The sequence below is a fragment of the Piliocolobus tephrosceles genome, chromosome 5, assembly GCF_002776525.5.
Source record: "Piliocolobus tephrosceles isolate RC106 chromosome 5, ASM277652v3, whole genome shotgun sequence".
NCBI classification, from domain to species: domain Eukaryota; kingdom Metazoa; phylum Chordata; class Mammalia; order Primates; family Cercopithecidae; genus Piliocolobus; species Piliocolobus tephrosceles.
In genome coordinates, this window is record NC_045438.1 from 96,482,957 (window position 1) to 96,502,061 (window position 19,105).

General features: G+C 35.0%; 1 protein-coding gene and 1 non-coding gene across 3 annotated transcripts in view; both read right to left on the minus strand.

Annotated features, from left to right (window-relative positions):
• The window catches only part of MYO6 (myosin VI), a 164,148-nt gene that overhangs the window by 38,599 nt on the left and 106,444 nt on the right, over positions 1 to 19,105 (minus strand). For both annotated transcript variants that reach the window (XM_023219277.1, XM_031935621.1), the window contains exons 12-19: positions 16,453 to 16,597; positions 14,476 to 14,633; positions 12,709 to 12,800; positions 10,578 to 10,650; positions 8,944 to 9,071; positions 5,098 to 5,193; positions 4,611 to 4,784; positions 1,295 to 1,333 (exon numbers count right to left, since the gene is read on the minus strand). In XM_023219277.1, the coding sequence (XP_023075045.1) occupies positions 1,295 to 1,333; positions 4,611 to 4,784; positions 5,098 to 5,193; positions 8,944 to 9,071; positions 10,578 to 10,650; positions 12,709 to 12,800; positions 14,476 to 14,633; positions 16,453 to 16,597 (905 nt within the window). The remainder of the gene's footprint in view (positions 1 to 1,294; positions 1,334 to 4,610; positions 4,785 to 5,097; positions 5,194 to 8,943; positions 9,072 to 10,577; positions 10,651 to 12,708; positions 12,801 to 14,475; positions 14,634 to 16,452; positions 16,598 to 19,105) is intronic.
• On the minus strand, positions 5,667 to 5,769 carry LOC111547475. The gene has a single exon (XR_002733145.1). It is a non-coding gene; the product is annotated as a small nucleolar RNA U13 (small nucleolar RNA).

Below are 19,105 nucleotides of genomic sequence, written 5' to 3' on the forward strand. Positions count from 1 at the left end.
CAGGTGGATTACTTGAGGTCGGGAGTTTTCCTGACCTCAAGTAATCCACCTGCCTCAGCCTTCCCAAAGTGCTGGAGATTATAAATGTAAGCCATGGCACCCAGCCCACCAACACTTTTAGAACATGTTTTAGAAATCCTTTTTTTCTATAAATCACAAAGTAATCTCAAAATTTTTGAGCAGCACCCTATCTAAGAAATAAGAATAAAATACTATCTTCATCAGTCTTGGATTTTAAAGATACATGGCCTTAAGAGATAGATATTTGCAGCCAAAGAGGATATTAAAAAGATTTTTAATGATTCCAAAAATAAATCTAAGTTAAGCAACAATAATACTGATATAATAAATGTCTGGCTATTCAAAACGACTATTTGAAAAAGCATACGCAAGTTCTAACCAGGTGCCGTGGCTCATGCCTGAAATGCCAGCACTTTGGGAGGTCAAGTCAGGCAGATCACTTGAGTCCAGGGGTTCAAGACCAGCCTGGCAAACATAGCGAAACCTCATATCTACAAAAAATACAAAAATGAGCCAGGACCGGTGGTATATGTCCATAGTCCCAGCTACTTGGGAGGCTGAGGTGAGAGGACCACTTGAACCCGAGAGGCGGAGGTTGCAGTGAGTTGTGATTACACTACTGCACTCCAGCCTGGGCGAGAGAATTGAGACTTTGTCTCAAAAACAAAAACAAAATTTCAAGTTCTGTGGATTTGTGTAAAAAGTAAGTCTTACTTTAGAATTATGCTTCATTTATATAAACCACATAAGAAATTTCTTTCTATGATGTTTTTCTCATTTAAGAAAATGGGGTGAATTACTAAAATGTATAGTTAAAAAACAGGCTTCTAATAAATTTTGCCTCCACAGCAGGGCGCAAAAATATTTTGTCCATTTTTTCCACATCAACATTGCCATGTCTGGAGAACGTTATTGTAAGGGTAATAAAATGAGATTGAATTTCATGCCTAATCTTTAATTCTAAAAAAAAATTCTTCTCCACAATTACTACTTATTTTCACCTTCCTGAAACTGTAAGATAATCTTAATTTTCAAACAGTCAAGAATTCTATATATTTATGAAATAATCTGATTTCACATATGTATTTGACATTTCTTCAGAAAAACCTAATCAAAACTATAACCATTTTTAAAACTAATTTTTTAAAATAAGGGAATAAAGTTTAAAATGTATTTTTAATTAGTACAGGGTTACTATGCCTACTTGCATAATTACTATTAATAGTTTTAGATGACCAATAAAAAAACAACCTGTTTTTTTAACTGTACTCACAGTACTTCGAAGTTTATCCAGAAGCAAATTTAACTGTGTCTGTGAAAGAAAGGAAATCAGTTTATTATTTCAAAAAGCCAAAGTACACAGTGTCATGAGTTAATATCAGCTTTCCAGTATTGGGATAAAATAACATGCAATAACATCCAAAATCAACACATTTCACTTTAACAACCTCCTGGTACACAAATTCTTTAACAGACAGCATCATGCAAAATGACTAATGTAAAGCAAGGACAATAACTTACACAGAAGTTATATAATTAAAAGACTGAAAATTAGCAATATTTAAAAACATACACTCATATTTGCAGATGGGATGAATGAGGAAAAATGTACAGGCAATGAAGGAAGTAAATGAAAATACTGAGGATGCATTTAATAAGAGATCAATAGCACAGTATTTGAATGTGGCAAACTGCAGTTTGTGTCACACACATTAAGAATGAAGACATGTTTAAAATATACACTAAAAGTATATATTAGGATTGTTTTATGGAACACTTAGTGTAAACAAAATTGTCCTGCCTAGCTACAGATACCCTCTTTAATGTTTTAAAACATTTTACATTTCAGTTATTTTTAAACGCTTGCACAATTTTCTCAAAAAAAATTGACAATGAACATTACAAGTTACTACGCTTTCTTGTTTTTATAGCATCGATTATAATGTGGTATGGTACAGTGTATTAAAATTATTTATTTGCCTTACTACTCTGCAAAATAAGTTAATAATGTAAAATTTTTCTATCTGGATTTTATACTGAGATATTTATTATACTACTTACAAAAGACAAACTAATATGTTATTTTTTAAACTAATATATTCATCATAGCTATAATTAATAATAAGTATAGTTTACCGAACATCATTTATAAGTCAGGTACTCCTCAAAGCTTTTCACAGGCGTTACTATGTTTAATCTAATTAAGGATAGAACACGACAATCCTAATTAAGGACCTCATTTTACAGGTGAAAGCATTGAGATTCAAGGAAATAAATAACTTGCCTGAGATTACGGAGCTAATAATGGCAAACATGATTCCAACATTGGCCTGACACCAAATTTCATTCTCCTATGAGTGATACTATTACAGTATACATCACATAAACTGAAAGGCTTAAGTTATTAAAATGGAATGGATTTGTCATTGAATTACAGAAATACAGTTGTATCTCACTTATCTGGTTGACAGAGTTTTGACAACCTTAATCAATCTGAACCACCATGCCTAAGAAGTAGTAAAGTGACTGATTTGTAAAGAAAACAACTGTCACAAAGTCCAGACTCCTTCATCCACAGACTAAAGCACAGTATTCTCCCAAAAAAAAAAGGAGATAAAATCAGAATAGAAGGATCAAAATAAACTTTTAGCAGCTGAGAAGAGAGGGAAGAAAGTCAACTATCAAAGAACAGTCAAGGACCATAAGGCTTAAGAGTAAAAAGCCTCAGGCAACTCATGCTTTATTTGTATTTTATTTTTATTAGAAAACATGCCAATATTCATATAATAGAATTATGTTTCCATAAAAAAGGATGACTTTTTCTAAAACAATGACAGTAAAGCATTTATGTTTCAATAACCTGAAAAAGGCACTTCACAGTAGAAAATTTCCAGTTTCCAGTGATGCTAGATAACTGAAGTACTGCTGTAAACGATAGCCTGTTTTGTGTTTATTGCCTTATATACTTTGATTTTAATTTAATGAGCTATTCTACTATATTTAAAATTAAGAATCTATTACTATTTTATTTCAAGGTATCTCACAGGAAAACGTGAAATATTTTATTATTAGTATTCAGCTATAACTTTCAGAGGCTTAATGTAAAAAAAGTGTATTAAATACAATTATAAGAAGTTTCAAGGCTCAACATAAAAGATTATGTAATACAAAGAAAAACTGTAAGAATTTATTTATATTGTCTAAAATTTCAAGTATGTTCTTATCAGCAATACTACAATAACACTAGAGTAGGAAAATAGTGATTGACATCCATTTCTTCTAGGTAAATATACTATTTTTAAACCAACCTATCAAATGTCGATTCAGAAATAGAATATTCAAATAAGAAAAAAAGATTGTTCATTGAGAGAATCAGGAACTCATAATTAATGAATATAACTTACAACAAAATTCAAGGCTTTTTATTCAGTTACCTAAAAATGTATTATGAGGTTTTCCCTATATTCATGTTTAAGCTTTTAAAAAAAACCTAGCTCTTATAAATATTTTATCAATTTAGTTATTTAGAGTCCATTTCAATCCACAACAAATTTGGGGAGGCTTATACTATCAGCACCATAACATTCTGACACTTAAATCTTTTTCCTAATTACATTAATTTAAATATTTAAAGTGCATATAATGAAAAGCAAATGTAGAGTTTTATTATAAATATAACAATAATACTTTGTGGAAATATATAATAAATTAATTCTCACATATATTTTTGTTCTACGTATTAGTTTGTCATTCATTAAACTCATAACATCACAAATTTTAACATTAATTTTTCTACACTAAATACTCAACAACTAGAACCAATTAGTAGTGTTTCTAAGACAAATCCTGTGCTATTCCTTGTCAGATCTTACAGAATAAATTCCTGATCCAAAATTAATAAAACAAATGAAATATTCTTCCATGTTAAATAAGCAATTAGAAGAGTTTGCCACACCTAAGTGCTTATCTTTAACAGAAATTATTAAAAGCTTTAATCAAATTTTAGTGTAATATGCACACCCAAAATGCCACTGTGAGAGAAACACATTGAAAATGAATTACAAACTGAATCATTAACTTGAGATGGGCTCTTTTTAACATGGCAGCCACTTTATAAATAGGAGTCCATGAAGGCGATCATTTACCTGAAGCCCCTGGCTGTGCCTGCTTTCCTCTCTCAACTCAACTAGTCCTCTCTAGCCATCCCGAGCTGGACTACTCCAGCTAAAACAAAACTGCTGAATGAGGAAGGAAACAGAAAACACATGGGAAAGAGAAGGTTTGAGGGTCAACCAGACAGTATGCAGAAGCAAGAACATTAGGAGAAGCAATCAGATATGTTAAGAACCAAGAATGAACACATTCAGAAAATTACAAGCATTTCCGTATGTTCAATTGCTAGGCCTACATTATGATATTTTATATACAAATATCAACAATGCAGGGTCTGCTCTTGAACTTCACTGTGAGATTTCTGACAGTGATCTACATTATCCACTTTAAAATATAAAACAATAATTTCATTTTAAATGTAGTAAAAATAAATAAATAAATAAATAAATAAATAAATAAATAAATAACCCAAATACCTTAAACTTGTTTCCCACGCTGATGAAGCTAAGTTTTCCTGCTTTTTGTTTAGTATCTTTGTTGTTATTTGTGGATGATTCAAATAATTCCCGTATAAACTTATCTCTGGATTCACATATTAAGGATTCAAGAGACATATGTAAAGCATCATTATTTTTCTCCACAAACTGGGTCTGAAAAATAAATCAAACAGGAATATCTCTGTCCATCTTGTGATAACATCACTTAACATAGCTCTGTCCAAAGGATCTTTCTATTACAGAAATGTTCTATATCTGCACTGTCCAATGCAGTCACCACTCACTAGTCAGTGTGGATGCTGGGCACCTGAAATGTGGCTAGTGTACTGAGGAACTGAAATTTTACTTAATTTAAATAACCACATGTGAAAAAATAAATAATCAACCACATGTGACTAGACTCTATCATACTGTACAGTGCAGCTTCAACATGAAATGGTTTTCTCCTTGAAAAAGTTATACTCACTGTTTCATAGCACACTGCCCCCGCAAAATGCCTGATAATGAAGCCTTCATCATCTCTGATGTTTCTATGAACTGCCAGCTTAGATTTTCTGGGAATCTGAAAAACAATACATATATGAGTTATTAAATGATCAAAAATATATTACATAATCATTCTTTAGAAAACAACTGAGATGTAAAACACTTGAAATTATACAGGAAATTTTCACACTTTTCACAATTACACTGCTTTTATGCATTGAGTATGCCTTAAAGTATCAATAAAATCTAGCAAATATTTGTATAATCTCTTAGGAAAGAAAATAGGAGTAAGACACACACACACACACACACACACACACACACACACACATACACTCATACACACACACAGAGACAGAGACAGAGAGACCCCCCAAAAAAACCCACAATTTAAAAGTACATGCTTATAATAAAAAAAAAAAATTTAAAGCACATGCAAAACACAGTTGGCATTTTACAAAGTTAACCACCTATTTCTAAAGCAGTGGTTCTCAACCTTGGTGCTCTATTAGAATTACCTGGAGAACTTTTAAAAATCTATCTCTTTCACATCAGGTGAGTAACGTGCCAACACATTAACAAGGCTGAGGGAGGAACATCTCACACATGAGCATGAAAATCCAGTCATCAGGCTTATGAACTACAAAAGGATCAACCTAGAGAACTTTTAAACATCCCAAAGCCCATACCATTTATATCAAATGATTTCCATGTGCAGCCAGTCAAAGAAACACCTGACATCAGCACAGGGACTCTCCTACTGTTTCAAATAATATAGCCTAACATATTTACACAAGGAGCCTGAATCTATTTCAAGAAAACTAAATCAGTTTAGGGTTGTACCATTTAATCATAATATCTCATATTTATATCATACAGTTTCTAAAATGTCTTCACTTACAAGATCACATCTGACCCTTGAAATAACCTAAGGTTAAGAAAAGTGATGTTGGGCTAAGTGCGGTGGCTCACACCTATAATCCTAGCACTTCAGGAGGCTGAGGCAGGTGGAATGCTTGAGCTCAAGAGTTTGAGACCAGTCTGAGCAACATGGCAAAACCCCATCTCTATAAAAAATATGCAAAATTAGCCAGGTGTGGTGGAGCAGGCCTGTAGTCCCAACTACTCGAGAGGCTAAGGTGGGAGGATGGTTTGAGCCCAGGAGGCAGCGGTTACAGTGAGCCAAGAAAGTACCACTGCACTCCATCCAGGGCAACAGAGCCAGACCCTGTCTCAAAAAAAAAAAAAAAAGATATCATTTAAAATTGAGAGTCTACTGCCATACTACCCTGAATGCGCCTGATCTCATGTGATCTCAAAAGCTAAGCAGGGTCAGGCCCAGTTAGTACTGTCCAGGCACGGTGGCTCCTGCCTATAATTCCAGCACTTCGGGAGGCTGAAGCAGGTGGGTCACTTGAGCTCAGTTCAAGACTAGCCTGGGCAACATGGCAAAATTCTGTCTCTACAAAAAAATGAAAAACAAAAATCTAAAAAACTAAAACTGAGAAAACTGACTTGGGAACCTTAGAGGCTTGCTCAAGATTGAAGAGGCAGCAGAACAGAGAGGCTCTTCCCTGGGGGAGGCAATACACCAGAACAAGTAAGAGTGCAGGCTCTGCAGCCAAAGTGCCTAGCCTGACTCCCAACCTACCATTTCTTCACGTGCTATATTAGGCATGTCACTTAACCTCTCCTTGTATGTCTCCTCATCTGTAGCATACACATCTAACAGGATTAAATAATTCAGTAAAAACATTAGAATAGTGCCTTCCACATCTAAGTGTTTGACAAATGATTATTTATTTTCGAAAAATACAACAAAAGGAATAATCTATATAGAGTAGGATTTACTGCCTTATTCTTGTTCTTGGTTGACAAAAGCAGCCAAGGCCCATTCTTGATGCTTCAGTTTACTGTCCTTTAAGTCACATGCCTCTGAGACCCTCGTGAAAATTCTGTTGACTAGCAATCAGTGCCCCCGGTAAGTCACCTGCTTGTGACTCTAGGTGCCAACTCCTGGTAAAGGTAACCACGCATCCACAGGCCGGCCATACAAAGACCAGTGAGCTATGAATGAATAGGATTGGATACGTATCGTCAATTTTAGCAAAAGTTTTGTTGAGGATACATATTGTTTTATTTCTATCTCCACTGAAGTAACAGAAATAGGTTCCACATTACAAGAAATATTTAGGGATACAGAAGAAATGCAAGTCAATGGAGCAGGTGGTTGTGAGATTTTAGACTCTAGTGAAGGTTAACACAATTATATCAGCTTTTCAGGTAAATTCATTTAACCTATTTGCCACTGATTTTGTTAATAATGAATGGAAACAAAACTACTTGTTACCATTCACTTAAGTTTCTGGATTCATCAAAGCAATAATCATTATACTATGTTACAATCTCAAAATACTATACAGTTTGTTTGGGAGGCAATTTTGCCTATTAGTTTCCTAATTCCACTAAGCAACTCCAAACAGCTTTTCTTTCTCACTCTCCTGTTTGTTGTTGTTGTTAATGATGTTATCTATGAGATGAGGCAGCACCTATCTTTGTGGTTGAAACTGACATCCATTTGTGTGGCTAGCACATTGTCTTACTAGCCAAGCTCTTTCTGGGTACAAGGATGGAGTTGTGCTTTTATTACCTCAGGTGATGATGACTGAATGAAAACACAGGCTCAGAAGAGGTGAACACAGGAAACATCTCAATAGCCACACAGTCCACCTTCATGGAGAATGGCTCTACTTTTCACTGCCACAAAGACCCGAGCACAGCTCTAGGTCCTAACAGCTGTTCAGAAACCAGGTGTTCTGGACCAGGCGAAGTGGCTCATGCCTGTAATCCCAGCACATTGGTAGGTCAAGGTAGGGGGTTCATAAGGTCAAGAGATTGAGATTATCCTGGCCAACATGGTGAAACCCTCGTCTCTACTAAAAATACAAAAATTAGCCGGGCGTGGTGGCGCATGCCTGTAATCCCAGCTATTCAGGAGGCTGAGGTAGGAGAATCACTTGACCCCGAGAGGCAAAGGTTGCAGTGAGCCAAGATCGCACCATTGCACTCCAGCCTGGGTGACAAGAGCAAAACTCTGTCTCAAAAAAAAAGAAACCAGGTCTTCTGGCCCTTTTAGAGTGCACCTGTCATTTATTTCTACTGCTGTCTGTGTCTGCTCTTCTCTTTACTCTACCTAATCTCTCTATTGCTTCAGGTTCAATTTCCCTCTCTGAGTATATTTTCCACTCAAAACTCCTTAGGAAAGAGGGTCAAAATGAATTGGCTGATCATTATCTAATATGTATCGCCTGCACCAGTCAAGAGTTCTAAGCCACAACCTTAACTGCTGGTCTTACAAATGAGCAGAGAGATGGCTGCTTGTGACTCCTAGAATGTGATATCCACTTAGCTCAGAAGGGAGACCATGAAGACAGCAGGTAATCCTCACTGTACTTTTAATTTTTTGACACAGGATCTTGCTCTTTTGCCCAGGCTGGAGTGCAGTGGCATGCTAACAACTCACTGTAGCCTCGACTCCCAGGCTCAAGCTATCCTCCCACCTCAGCCTCCCTAGTAGCTCAGACTACAGGCACATTGTACATATTAGACAGGTGAAGTGTACTTTTCATCAGAGAAAAAGTCCCTTGATTACATAAAAATCATATATAAATACCCATCTAAAGAAGATACTGTGCTAGATATAATATAGTTGCTCTACACATGCCAAAATTTTTATTCTAATTATTTAATAATATCTAATAGCTAATGCACCCTTTTAATAATGTCTCGTCCCACCAGAGTCTCAGTTTCAGAATGGCAAACTCACAGTGAGTCGAAAATGATCCTTGTGCTTTTGGTGAACTGCAGATGTAAAGTGTTGATCACTTGGCTGGGGAAGGCGATTTTCTTCATCCAAAATATCCAGTATTCCCACTAATTTGGCTTCAATTAAATCTATTTCAAACAATGAAACACTTACAATAGTGTAAAAACCTAACATTTTAAAGATATGTGAACAATTCACTGATCACAGATTTCAAGGACTGATCAGAAACAAGATAGCACGTGATTCTATACGTGTTCTCTCAAAAGTTACAGAGAGCTGATGGATTTTTATTTCAAATCTGGCCATTTATAAAAAAGTAACAGTATATAATTAATATAGGTTTTAGAAAAACTATTACATAAAGACAGCAAATGACTATAATAACCATTCCATTTGTAAACCAGGAGAAGAGGCTAAGGAATTGGAAATTCCTCCTTTTCCAAATGATAGTTATATTCAAAGTAAAGTAAAACTACAGAAACTTCTGCATGCATAGCTTTTTAATAATACTTTTAGAAACTGATGTAAATGCTTTCAAACAAAATCTGTAACAACACATTTTTACACTCTTTCCATTCGTTTGAATTTCCTTCCTGTCCGAACTAACTATAAAATGTAAACTGCTTGAATACAGTATATAACAATTATTGAGTGGAACAAAGCTATAAGACATAGGAAGAGAAAGATTCTAACTACATTAGTGAGAAAATGATGCTTTTTGGGTAACTAGTGGTAGTGCAGGAGGGGCATGCTGAACTAAGCTATGAACGCGAGTATTTTGATAGATGTAGTAGGAGGTGAAAGTGGGCCAAAAGACAAATTGAAGGGCAAGAGTTCCAGCCATATCAAACCACACAGTCAAAGACACAGAGGTTAGAAAGGGTCAGTGTGTTAAGGAAATGTGGAGTGGACCAGATGAAATGTGAAAATGCTTTGAAAATTTATACTGATGTAAAGTAACATTATTATTATACTATTTTTTTTTTTTCAAATCTAGCCCATCAGTTACTAACAGGATTGTCAAATTGTGTTTTAAAAACAAGGCTTGCCCAACAATCTATTTTAGAGAGAGGGTGGGAAAGAAACGAAAGACTGAAAACTGGCTGTGGGGCTACAGGGAAAGGTTTTTTTACCACTAAAATGAAAGCAGAGCCTCTATTCTCCTGCTGTGCAGTGTTATCTGGCTGTGACACATGAAGTCAACTCACAACCAGTTAGAGGGTGCTGTCAATGCACAGAGTACAGCAGAACCAAGAGAGTCACAGAAAAGCAGGGCAGACCCTGACAAACTTGCCTGGAGCCTGGCCTAACTACGGACTTCCTCAGGTGAATAAATCTCTTTGCTGACTAGGCAATTAAGTTTCCCCCTTAACCAATTCACATGCTAACTATTTAAGTAGGAAAACATCCTTCAAAATAAATAGAAGAGATTATAGAAAACTTCCAACAAAGATACCTTTGATGTCTTGGTAGGAAAAAATAACTTCCAAGCAGTAATAGAGAAGTTACATTCTCTCAAATACCAGTTTCAAGTCATGTAACAAGTCATGTCAATTACAAAGCACAGAAAAAGTACTGAACACATTCACTTCATCTTCCCATATTTTTCAAAGGTGGAGTTAAAAAATACATACCTATACAGTCCTGATTATCCACATAATGTACTTCATTAACACCTAAACCTTCTTTTTGATAGAGTTCTTGTTCCTAAAAATGAAATAATCATAATCATAGATATGGAAATACAGAGCAGTAGTGAATTTTGTGCTGTTTCTGAACATAACATTTACTAATTAGAATGCAAAGGTTCATACAAACTCGTATAGCCTTAAATGTTTTCCAAAAACATAACAGATTTTGAACATTTGCAGACAGGCACTAAAGGCAAGGAAATAGCAATTAACTGCAAATGGACTCTAATATCAACACAGTGATATAATATACACAAGGCATACATCACTTGGGGAAAATAAGCGTAATCTGGAAGAACAATATATGATCAAATTTGAGTCCTCAACTATGTCTTGTGTCTTTTTAAAATTTTTAAAGGGATTTTATCATAGATGGTTAAACTATGCAATGAATTTAAGTAAATATGTTTTAACACTGTTTCCTGAAATGTTTAAATATTTCCTCCCATGAGAGATACTAGAAAAGGTTTCCGACATTCTAGAAGGCACTGTCCACTTTAACACATCTCAATTTGAAATTCACATTTATTTTAAAGGATATTTAAAAAGTGAACATAAATCAAAATACAGTCTCCTTTTTATAATGTTTCTAGATCAAGTTTTTTGGTAAGTTGGTGTAGAAGGGAAGGATTAGCTTATGTTAAATTAGAGGCATGAAAGTAAAACTTCACATGGTAATAGAACTAATGTGACTGGATAAACATTTTCAGAAAAATTACCTTACTGGTAAATACTTGTTTTACCTGTTTGTTTATGCCAGAATTCATTTAACTATAGAATATAAGTAAAATGTACAAAAGCTAGAATGTGCTGGGAAGCCCATAAAAACATAAACATAATAAAAATGTGGGAAAGATAGAAAGGATGGGAACAGGAAATAAAATACTGCACATTTCAGCCCAGATACAGTAGAAGCAGCTGACAGTCCACAAGCTGGCGTGACAAGGAAAGTACTGCCCAGAGGCACTCAAGGACAATCGATGCATCAAATCTGCTGACTTGGTGGCTTTGCTGCCAGACAGCGAAAGGTGAGCAGGCAGCAGAGTAGGCAGAAGCAGAGAGACCTGAAGAAGGGGAGGTACAGTAGGGCATGGTGACTCACGCCTTTAATCCCAGCACTTTGAGAGGCTGAGGCAGGCAGATCACCTGAGGTCAGGAGTTCAAGGCCAGCCTGGCCAACATGGTGAAACACCATCTCTACTAAAAATATAAAAATTAGCTGGCCATGGTGGCACGTGCCTGTAGTCCCAACTACTCAGGAGACTAAGGGAGGAGAATCACTTGAACCCAAGAGGCAGAAGTTGCAGTGAGCCCAGATCGCACCACTGCACTTCAGCCTGGGCAAGACTTTCATCTAGAAAAAAAAAAAACACAACAATAAAAAAAACAGAATGAGAGATGCCAAAGACAGGGATGAGGGTAGAAAGTTGTTTGGTGTGGTAGAAGTAGAGACAACAGGCCAGGCGCGGTGGCTCACGCCTGTAAGCCCAGCATTTGGGAGGCCGAGGCAGGTGGATTACTTGAGGCCAGGAGTTCGAGACTAGCCTGGCCAAAATTGTGAAACCTCGTCTCTACTAAAAATACAAAAATCTGTTGGGTGTGGTAGCCCGCACTTGTGGTCCCAGCTACCGGGGAGGCTGAGGCAGGAGAATCGCTTGAACCCGGGAGACGGAGGCTGCAGTGAGCCAAGATCACACCACTGCACTCCAGCCTGAGCAATAGAGCAAGACTCTATTTCAAAAAATAAAAATAAATTTAAAAATAAATTTAAAAAAAAGTAGAGACAACAAAATCATAAAAAGAAACAGAGCTTCAAGTCTATTAAAAGTCACTAATAAAACTAGATGTTCACTTCTGAGGAAGCCCCCATTAAGAGTTTTTATCAGGTCCCTAAAGTTTACCTGAACCATTAAAACTTTTGATGTGCTTGAGCCCCAGGGCCTCTGCCGGGCTTCAGTCACCTTCTATTATACAACATCCATCCCCACCAATCAGGGTGACTGCAGCATATCTCTTCCTTGAAATTTAAAACAGCTTTATGCAGATCTTAAATTTAAGTTATAAGGGCAATTACCTCCTTCAGAATCCTTTCATTAAAAAATTGTTGAAGTTTTTCATTGCAATAGTTGATGCAAAATTGTTCATAACTGTTATGCTCAAAGTACTCTGAAAATATAAAACCAGAACCAAGGGTCATTATGAGATCAACTTCATATAAATTTATCATAGAATAAAATGTAATTGTAATAATGGCCTAATTTAAAATTAGGTTAAAAGTATATATATACACATGTATATATATATATATTTGTTCTACACTTCCCAAATGTTCTCATTTCAAGACAAAACTTTATAGGCATTAAAAGTATTAAAAATACCCTGCTTCGGTTGACAAGGTGTTTCTCAAATGAGATAAATGTTGTATACTAAAAGATATAAAATGTAAGTCACTTGTAACTATTTATTTATTTATTTTTGAGACAGATTCCCTGTCACACAGGCTGGAGTGCAGTGCTACATCTTGGCTCACTGTAACCTCCACCTCCCGGGTTCAAGTGATTCTCATGCCTCAGCCTCCCGAGTAGCTGGAATTACAGACATGTGCCACCACACCCAGCTAATTTTTGTGTTTTTAGTAGAGACAGGGTTTCACCATGTTACACAGGCTGGTCTTGAACTCCTGACCTCAAGTGATCTGCCGGCCTCAGCCTCCCAAAGTGCTGGGATTACAGGCATGAGCCACTGCACCCGGTCAACAATTTTTTAAAGCACGGGTATTAAAGCAATCTAAATTAAGCACAAAAATGACTTAAAATACAAGTGCTTTTGAAGATTTTTTTCTGCATAATCTATAAAATTACTTATCAAAAATGCTGTGGATACGAATTCATTTCTAAAATTAAGAGATTATATTACATGATGTCTAAGATACATTAGGCTTTACAATTTTATAATCCTTTGTGTGTGTTATGTTAAAACTGTTATAAAAAAGGAAAAAATTAATAATAATAATAATTAATAATTCTCTACCTTTGAACCAAAGGTAGTTCAAAGGTAGAGAATTATAAAGTTTAAAATACATATTGCATCAAAAGCAATACTCCATCCCTCCTCAAATGTAAACACTTATACATTTCTTCGGCAAAAACCACAAAGAAGACACTACTCCTTCACAGCCAGAAACAATGCCCACATTGATAAAGCCCAATACAAAACCCATTAGATTTATACTTCAAGATTTTTATATTTTTGTCATTCAGAGCAAAGCAGCATTCATATGCTGGTGACTCATTTCATTTCTGGTTGAACAGCTCTACAGCTGTTTAATTACTTATCTTGATATCTTATTCATTTGATGGAAAATACAGCTACTTGCTGACAGCAAGTCAAGAATGAATTTCTAAACATACTAATGAGGTTGTCCTGTAAGTTAGGTCAACCTATCCCCGGCTCTACAAATTAGTCAATGGTTTTAGCAACTCTATTTATCTTTTTTGTTATTTAATTAGTGAAAGTATTATCTTTATTAGTATCACACAAGGATTTACCTTTATTCAGTTGTAATCCTTTTAGAGTACAGAGATATCCTTAACTATAGCAGTTTCAATCAATGTTTTAATTTTAGCATTAGTATCATCAAAACTAATCCCCACGAGTCTTTCCTCTTCTCTTTAAAGTATCAGCTCCCTACCTAGGTCATATTACGAAATGCGAGTGTGGACATATAATTACACATACATCAAGTAAAATGAGTTACAAAGGAGAAAAGATTTAAGAACAAATTCAAATGTGTGAAAAAAATATGAAACGAATATATATTCACAAAAGAAACTCTACTTACCAAAACCAGCAATATCTAGGACTCCAATAAAATAAGATGATGTTTCAAAAGGAAAACACTGATTTACTCTGTTTACCACATGATCAAAAAGATGGCTATACACCGTCTTTGCCAGGGCATCACGAGCGTTGTTTGCTTGCTCTACTTTCAGAGGTACCCTATAAAAGAAAACTATACTAGTAAAAATTATTTATGACAGTATACTGTGAAAATGATACCACAGTCAGAGTGCACCTAAACATACCCACAGGGAGAACAAAATAAATACCAAAGGTCGTGGGAGAATAGGACAAAATGGGGCTAAGTAGAAAACTGCTACAAGAGAACTAATGGAATTACCTAAAATTAGATCAAAAGTCTATTATCGGGTTAAAAAAAAGTTAGGCTTAAAAAATCATTTTGACCTTAATTTACATCCTGAATTATTCATCCAAAATTATTCAAAGGAATAACCTTCCTTTTGGCTTTCCTTAAATGCAAAGGAAACAGTGTTTAATTCAGGATAACTTTAAAGTTTGGTAACTTCTTTACACTGTTTAGGATAAAATGTTTACATCTTAAAATTTGAACTGTCCCATTCTACTATTTAATATAACTAACTATATGGTATAACAGTATTAAATGTTCCAAGTATAGACACACAGCCATTGTCCTCAAGAAAATGATAGTCTGATGAAGCGACACTGCACAGAAGCAAATTTCCAAACACCATGCTAAAGACTATCATAAAGATAAGCATGGGGTACCAAGAGAGCACCAAAAAAAAAAAAAAAAAAGTCAAATTTGTAAGTAGAATTGTAAGTCATTCAGATCAGACTGACACTTGATACTTGAGCCTCTCTAAACAGTGATTTCTCACTTACGTTTTCTGCAATTGAACCCTTTCTTGAAGTGAGTTTCATGTGGACACGCTATACATAGAATACATAAAAAGAGCTACTTTGGATTCTGGAATGGCATCGATTGAAAAAAAGAAACAACAACAAAAAGCTGCCTTGGACCAAGGAGAAAATGGGAAAACGGAGGAAGCAACACCTGAGAACCACCCACCTGCACATATATGGGCTTTCCCTTGGGCCACAGAGATTTCCCTTGGTCCGTAAGGAACCAAGTAACTGCAGGCTGTAGGGTGCTGCTCTACAAACTTCTTCCAGAGTTTTTCTTTATAAGAAGAACAATTTTGAATTTGCTTAGCAAAGAATCAGGCTAAGCATACCTTGCTAAAATTTTCAAAAGAGTAAGAGGTAGCCAATTTTCTGAGAGGCTAAAAGCTTTTACAAAAAATTCTTCCTGTTTAAATTTGTTGCAAATTTTTCTGAAATATGTCACTAGAGCTCACTGCCTGTCTTATTTAGTAAGAGATAAAGGGTCTTTTTCCCTTCACAAATGAAGATCCTGCAGTGCCTCAGAATGACAAGGCTGAATGTCAATTTTATTCTACATTACCAAAACCAAAAATATATAAAATACAGGACATGAAGACGAAAGTATACAAACATCCAGGTACAATCTAGAAGTTCTTGGTTACCAATTTTTTAAATATTGGTTAAGCCCTTATTTCTTATCATTTGTAATTTCTCCCAAATAAAGAATCCTAAACATAAGGAAAGTGTCATTTGCTAAGTATTTTGCTAAAGTGAAATCTGCTTAATACAAGTTTAGTAAACATTATTATCATAAAAAATTAAAGTAAAATGATCTGTTGCCTAAAACTGTCACATATTGATTTATATCATCAGCTCGTATCTTCATAGTTGTAGAAAAGTACATCTCTCTTACCTTATAAATTCCAAGTATCAACAAGGAACAACTTTAAGAGCTATGTTAAACTCCATTTATTTATTTGATGGATCACTACACTGAGATGCACAGAATTTTGATCTATCAAGCTCAGGTTTTAAATGTAATGTAACTTATGTTTTTCCTTGACAAACCGAAAGGCAAAATTTTTGCTGCGCAATTAGTTAAGGAACTTACTTTATAACTGTTCCTTTGGTGCCCCCTGCTGTTGTTAGCATGACTCTTGTGGTCAAACTTACTCGAAGATCATCTTGGTCCAAACCCAGCAATTCAGCACAACATTCCAAAGACTGAGCAGATTTATTCTTCAGATTACAACCACCTAATGGAAATATATTTTAATTGAAATTAGTAAGTGTTATATAAACCAGATTTTCAAGACCCATTTCTTACAATTATACTCCACTTACAAAAAACTATATAATGAGCAAGGCTTATTTGTAACTCTTAAATCCACCTCACTTTTTCACCATCCTTGTCAAACACCCATACTGCTAAGATCAACAGATGACCCTCCCTTGGGGAAGTCCATGGTATAATCCTTTAAGCACATCAATATTAAACTGCCACTGTTTCATTTTTTACGACCCTATAAGCAAACTACACTAATGATAGATTATAATCCTTTTTAATATATTAACTCTTTAGAGAAATATAGTATCTCATCATTAAAATTCATATGACTCCAATAAATTTCAAGGAGTGATTTTAGTGCAAACGCTGTAAGGCACCTGAATAGATCAATTTGGATGTATATATCTGTCTATGGATGTGTTTATGCATACGTAATAAGCATGTACTCACATTGCTTCGAAGTGGGTTGAAGGGAGTGAAGAGACAATTACTATTACCCACACAGGTAGAGTATCCCTTATCTGAAATGCTTGGGACCAAAAATGTTTCAGATTTTAGATTTTTTCCAATTCTGGAATATCTGCACGATGAGCTCAATTCCAAACACAAAATTCATTTATGTTTCATATACACATTAATATACATGTATACCACTGTCCAGTTTCTCCAACAGCTTGACTTTCTGTGCTAGAGATCAATACATACAAACACTTCCTCTTTTCCTTATTAATGTTACCCTTAGGGGTATCTGCAAGTCTTTTTGACATTTTCAGTATCTTTACACTGCAGAGCAGAAAATAGAAAAAAAAAAAAAAAAAAAAGGCAATGCAGTTAGGTCTTGACCCATGTGGGCATTTTGAGAAATCTGCCACTGGCACATCCAGCCTGCACGTGTGCCATTTTATTTTTTGTGTGCTTGCGCAGGGGCATGTGAGGAAAAGATATATTGCAGCAGAAGGCAGCCAGGCAGGTCATTTTTGCCTTAGTACATCATATCTATAGATTTCTATTTATAAGGGCTGTTTTAAAAAATACTATAAAAAAAGACAGTGCTTTAGTCTCAGGGCTGATCAGGCTCTACAACTACTAGCTATGTGACCTTGAATAAGTTACTTATTCTCTTTGTGCTCAGTTTCCTTGTCCATAAAACTGGGATAATTACTTTACCTACTTTATATGGTTGTTATTTAGATTAATAAGGTTATGTATGTGAAGTGCTTGGAATAATGTCTGGTACACAGAAAGTACTAGCTAAAGATTAACTATTCTTTGTATTTATTTATTTGTATTACAATAAAAGTAACATTTTCCAAATATTTTCAGATTAATATTAATAAATGATATATTCTAAGACTACCTAACTTAAAAACTACAAAGAATGTGTGAAAATCATGAGAATTTTACGACAAATTCATAAGTTACTTAACATACCAATCTCAGAATATGTATGAGAAAAAAATGTGAAAAATGAGACCTTATAATAAGATGTTGTTGGGACAATTCATTGAGGAAAGAACAGCTTCTTTAATAAAGGTACTGGAACAACTGGATGTCCACATGCAAAAGAATGAAGCTGGACCCCTTCCTCACACCATATACAAAATTAATTCAAAATGGAATCAAAGACTTAAATATAAGAGCTAAAGCCATTCAACTCTTAGAAAAAAACATAGGTATGAATCTTCATTTCTTTGATATAATACCAAAATCACAAGCAATGAAAGAAAAAACAGATAAATTAGGCTTCACTGAAATAAAAATTTGAGTTTCAAAGAACACTACCAAATGAGTAAAGATAACACACAGAATGGGAGAAAAGATTTGCAAATTATATATCTGATAAAGGACTTGTACCTACAATATATTTTTAAAACTCTTACAACTTCGTAATAAAAAGACAACCCAATTAATAAATGGGCAAAGAATCTCAACAGGCACTTCTCCAAAAAAGATATACAAATGGTCAGTAAGCACACAGAAAGATGCTCAGCATTTTGAGCCATCAGGAAAATGGAAATAAAAACCACAAAGAGATAACACTTCACACGCACTATGATTGCTATAAGCATACACATAGTACTGGTGAGGATATGGAGAAAATGAAACCCTCATACACTTTTGATGGGAATAGCTCTGTAAAGTGGAAAAGCTACTTTGAAAAAGTCTGACAGTTCCTCAAAAGGTCAGAGTTTACCATGATGGGATTCAGCAATTCCACTCCAAGGTATTTACTCAAGGGAAATGAAAACACATCCCAACACAAATTTGTCCACAAATGTTCTCGGCAGCATTATTCATAATAGCCAAAAAATGGAAACAACCCAAATGTCTAGAAACTGACAAATGGATAAACAAAACGTAGTATATCCATACAATGAAATATTATTCGGCAATAAAAATAAAATGAAGTACTGCTAAATGCTACAACATGGATTAACCTTGAAAACACTATGCTAAGTGAAAGAAGCCAATCACA